Consider the following 5398-nt stretch of genomic DNA (forward strand, 5'->3'; position numbering starts at 1 on the left):
CTTGTTTCCATTACTTAACACAATCCAAGGAATTCCTTGAAAAAGCTTGGACGAGATTGCCAGGCGAAACGTTGGATTTACTTCAAATTCATTCGCTGAGATTTTACAAATATATTCTTCTTCCTATATAATGTCATACATCGACTCGGCACCCAAATACTGTGAAACTATTCGCTCTAATTTAGACGAAAGTTCTTATATATTCACTGTGAATTATTGTCCAATCATTTTGTATTGAATATAAATTATGTTCTTAATTTTATTGTCTTTAGAATACAGATACATACGATAAACGTGCAAGTTTAGCATATTTTAAACGTCGTAGTGAATTATCCGATTCTCCATCTTCATTATCATTATCACCATCATCATCATCTAAACGTGCAAGTTTATCCTATTTTAAACGTGGTCAATATGATCAACGATTCGAAGGAATACATCATATTAGACAAATTATTGAAATTTGTCCTTGTTTAAATAAAGATTATTTACATTGGCTTGAAGAAAATCTACTACTTAATAAACATACTACTAATACTAATGATGATGATAATTTGGAATTAGAAAAACGCGCAAGTTTATCTTATTTTTAATAGTAAAAATTTGTCCATGTTGTACTACAGATACTACTAACTATTGTAAAAAAAAAGAAGAATGAGTAGCAACTAAAAGTATTAACATAGAACTTTATTAACAATATTGATCGTTTACATGAATAAATGTATTGGAAATAAACAAAATTGTTCTCATCACTATGTATTATTATTATTATTTTATTCAATAAAAGGTTATAAATTACTGTTACAAATTGGCCGTATGCCAATTTGTTGCGGTCTTATGTCAGGCTTTTCATTACATGAATTATCCACCAATCGGAATACGACTTGTCTAGTCTTAGCACTGTGCCAAAATCAATGACGTTCGACCAATATGAGCAGTCTATCATCCTTATTCGTCCCTTGTCCACCTAGCCCTTCCATTTGAGTCCAGAATACCAATGACAGCTTCTGCTATGCGAATCATTTATTCCAAGCATACTCGGTTTATATATCAAACAGACAGACCGCATCCCACCATAAAATAGAAAATAATATTTGAACAAGATCAAGCCAAAAAGTGGCTGTGAATGTGGGAGACAGTAATCAATAAACTGAATATAATTTAGGAACTCCGCCTGTAGCTCCTCCAGGGGCTACTATCGGTCCCAAGCTCGGGTAAATGAAGAGAGTTGGGCATGTGGTTAGCGACCCCATCCCGTAGAAAACCAACTCACTAAAAATACGCTAACCAGATAAAAAATTTGGGAACAGTAATTCGTATAATAATAATCCATAGGTCAAAATAAAGCTTATAATAAGATGAATATAGATATACACAATCTAATTACTCAATAGTTAAACAATAAGAATATATATATATAGAATAATCGTCCGTTATTAGGTCCTGGAAGTTACCTGTACTTACATTGAGGGAATATACTCAAGACACACATACATACCAGCATAGAGTGTTTATATACAGTTCAAAACAACGGCAGTGGAAAAGTTCCAACCTTATCTGATAACTTCATGTAGGTTGAACCTAATGACGACAATGTAGCTTAGTATCTAGTTATACAGCTACTCGGAATTTGAAACGACAGGTACTGTATTTAAATCTCAATGTGAACATCAAAAGTAAGGTACAGATACATCCAGCTAACGATTCTCAAAATAGAAAGGGACACAATTTAGTTTCCCTACTTAAGACTCCGATTATATCGGACGATGATGATTGTTATAGAAATATACATGCCTCCAATCCTTGTATATAATTATCGACTTAAATCATACTGAAAAATATAGGAATTAAAATAAGCCAAACACGAGAATAGAGCTTGAATACGTACATCTCGTACATTAGGTGACCTGGACAGACAATCAGAGGAACAAAGTGTAGGAGGTGAAAAGAAGGGATCGAAGCGAAACGAAATGATGCGCGGTGGAAAATCAGGTGCATCAACTCCACTTAACCAAGGCTGAATAGATAGTTAGAGTCAAACGAAAGTAAGTTAAAGGCATGTGTTGAATATGGTAGGGGATTAACACACATTCTCATCGAAAAGCAGTCAAGATCAACAAGAGAATTGTTGACAAGGTCAAAATGTGACCCGAAAAAGAATGAATAAATTGATCTGTCCAGAAGTTAGAATAGCCTATGTAGGCTTGACACAGTACCAGTGACGACAACACGTCTTACACTTCATTGCTAGTCACATTCCGAATATGATAAATGCTGAATTTTTAGGTTAAAAACACATTCATTATACAAGTAAAACAAGACTGTTAGTGACATTTCTTAGGCAATTGAATTGACAATTTACAGTTAAAAATGAAAGGCAGTAGTACTAAGATGAACTTCAGCATAATACACTTGATTGATGCAGTAAACCATTATTATTTTATTCTGTCAGTATGCAATTTGTTCAACTAATACAGTGACATCCGTTTGTTTCCGCATTACACAATAAATCATCGAAAAGACTAGCCAACAATATTTGTATATTTTCAACGACAAGATGAAGTGAAAATGTCGACACTGTTTCCCCAGTCCTAAAATATCCATAAACGATTTTAATAACCTGTAAGCGGAATTCTATATATATAATTCCAATTTAGAGCTTGTTTTGTGATACAGTTTGATGGTTTCTAAACTGTGTCTTATTGAACTTCAGCGTATTTCCCTAATTTTCAATCGGCTGATAGTTGATTTGTTCTCTTTTACAGTAAGTTGTTGCTAATAGTATAAGGATCTGGAGTATCCAACCAACGGACATTGAGTATCTTACGTAGATAATTGACTATAATTACCCGTACTGTTTGATGATAGTTGTAATATTTCTCCAAGTTGCAGCTCTGTACATTAGGCATCATTAAATTTAAATGGTTTTTTAAAGACTGAATATTTGCTACATTTATGCATAATAAAGTTAACTATTTCATAATGTAATCCTACCATTCCTGTAAATAAATTTTTTAAGCACAACTTTTTAAAGTATTTAGTAGTTGTTATATCTAGAGCTTGATTCTTACTATGCCACGTACTACTAGACTACTTGAACGATAGAACCCGCAACGTCGCAAGATAGAAGACAGAAGACTAGTAAGTAGGAACTTTATTCCCCAAAACAGTGTCAAAATATAGTACAGAAATCTTATGTATTTATAGTTTTTGACTGAGAGTAAATCATCATTTCAGACAACCAACAGGCACATAGGGGTCATTCCTATCCATCCAACGGGGAAGCTACACGTCGACATTCTAGAATACTCCGCTAGCAGTGATTGAATGGAATGTCTGCGGCTCTTTCTCAACTTCTTAAGGCTTCCTAGAGTTTATCAACGAGCCGTCCTTGCAGTAGTAATTCTGTGAAAGACATATGAACAATGAGTAGTCATTGTGACGTTGTAGAAAGATTATCATACTAAATTATGTTATATAAACAATAACAATAAAAGATCGAACGTGTGCGAATAGAAGGGCATGTAAAACTAATAAGTTATCGAAGGATTATAATCGAAATGGAGTAGGATAATTAAAATGTTTTTGTTACAATAATTGAGCATAATAGAAGGGTTAAATGATATAAAGTGATGTCAGGAACAATTCGAAATAAATCCATAGGGATATGCCGAATAAAGGATGAGAGAGGGGGTTATTTTCAAATGCAAAATATAGCAATAATAACAATGATTTAAGGCCATGAAAAAGATAAAGACGTACTTCTGTTGTACACACAGTCCTAGCTTCATCTCATAGATGCTAAAATGTTTCTGATGTTTTAAGAAGTTGGATAAGAAAAAATCTAGATAGACTCAGACAAAATGTATAAACAGAAAGTAAGGTCAACCTGTAGATCAGTGGAGTGATCGTAATCGATTAAATGTTCAGGAATGGAACTTCTAACTGCTTTCCTCTCACTCTTGTATAAACACACTAGGATGTATTTTCATATAGCTCGATAATAAATTCGTTGAAGAAGTCCCTTTACTAAATGTCATGTTTGCAACGGCTCAAATTGTTTTCCCTGTTCATTAAAACAATTTTTTCAAAGAAAATTTGTTTCTTGACTCCCTAATTTGATATATTGATGGCAATCGTGAAGGTGAAAACAAGCTAGTTGATTTATGCACAAGGTTTGTAGAAATAATCACGCAGCTCCACTACACGTATGAGGCGATGAATGACTAAAATATTTTACGTAGTGGGCTCACTCCCAATTGAAATTGCCGCTGAAGTTGGAGATCTTACTGACCAGGTTCCGGAAACTGAGCCATATGATAAATTAAAAGCGGCTTTAATTCAGCGAACAACGGTTTCAGATGAAACAAGATTACAACAACTTTTGAACACATGTGACCTGGGAGACAAAAGACCTTCCCAGCTACTTCGACATATGAAACAACTTACGGGCCCATATAAACTAGATGAAGCTCTCCTCAAACAAATGTGGGTCAATCGATTACAACGTAGCGTCAGACAAATTCTAAGTGCCCTGGGGAAATCTTCCTCTCTTGATGAGTTAGCTGATATGGCAGATAAGGTAACGGAAGTTTGCCATGATAACCACTACATAAACACGATGCAGCCGTACGGAGCAGCAGACGTCGGCTATTTAAATTCTATCCAAAGACAATTGTCTCAACTAACCAATCAACTCGCGTCACTTCAAACCACAGTTGCAACAGTTCAAGCTAGACAGCTTGGACCTTCTTTTAGACGAAGATCCTCATCTAGACGACGTTCACGTTCACCTAAGAAGAGCTCTGATGTATGTTGGTACCGTAACAAATACGGAGCTAAAGCACGTCGCTATACTCGGCCGTGTGCATTTTCTTCAACTGACACGAATCAAGGAAACAGCCCGGCCAGGCAGTAATGGCGGCGCCTGTTCCTGGCACCATCACAAGCCGTCTCTTTTACATCCGGGATCGTATTTCTGGCTCGGACTTTTTAGTCGATACAGGAGCAGAAATCAGCATTCTCCCGTTGCATCTCTCTAGACGACGGCACTCAGGGCCTGCTAAACTATCCCTTGTTGCGGCAAACAACTCCATTATCAAAACGTACGGTGAGCAGTCACTCATACTAGACCTCGGTCTTCGTAGGAGATTTACATGGGTTTTTACAGTAGCTCAAGTTAAACAACCCATCCTCGGAGCTGATTTCCTCAGTGCTCACAACTTATTAGTTGACATGCGAAAAAAGAAACTCATCGACAAAAACACAAAGTTACAAGTCACCGGCATAATTTCTTCTGACTTTGAAATCTATGGTGTCCGTATTCAAAAACCCGAAAATAAAATCTTTACTGATATTTTATCGCAATACGAGTGCATCACAAGAGTCGATTATCAAA

The 5398-nt window shown here is 35.7% G+C and overlaps 1 protein-coding gene across 1 annotated transcript in view; it reads left to right on the plus strand.

Moving 5' to 3' along the window:
* Smp_201600 (uncharacterized protein) overlaps positions 1-593 on the plus strand; it is a gene marked incomplete at both ends in the record, with an annotated part of 5081 nt that extends 4488 nt beyond the window's left edge. Inside the window, one exon of the mRNA XM_018796144.1 lies at positions 273-593. Within this exon, the coding sequence (XP_018650386.1) occupies positions 273-593 (321 nt within the window). The remainder of the gene's footprint in view (positions 1-272) is intronic.
* Positions 594-5398: the final 4805 nt, after the last annotated feature.

Source organism: Schistosoma mansoni, chromosome 2, assembly GCF_000237925.1.
Source record: "Schistosoma mansoni strain Puerto Rico chromosome 2, complete genome".
Classification (NCBI taxonomy): domain Eukaryota; kingdom Metazoa; phylum Platyhelminthes; class Trematoda; order Strigeidida; family Schistosomatidae; genus Schistosoma; species Schistosoma mansoni.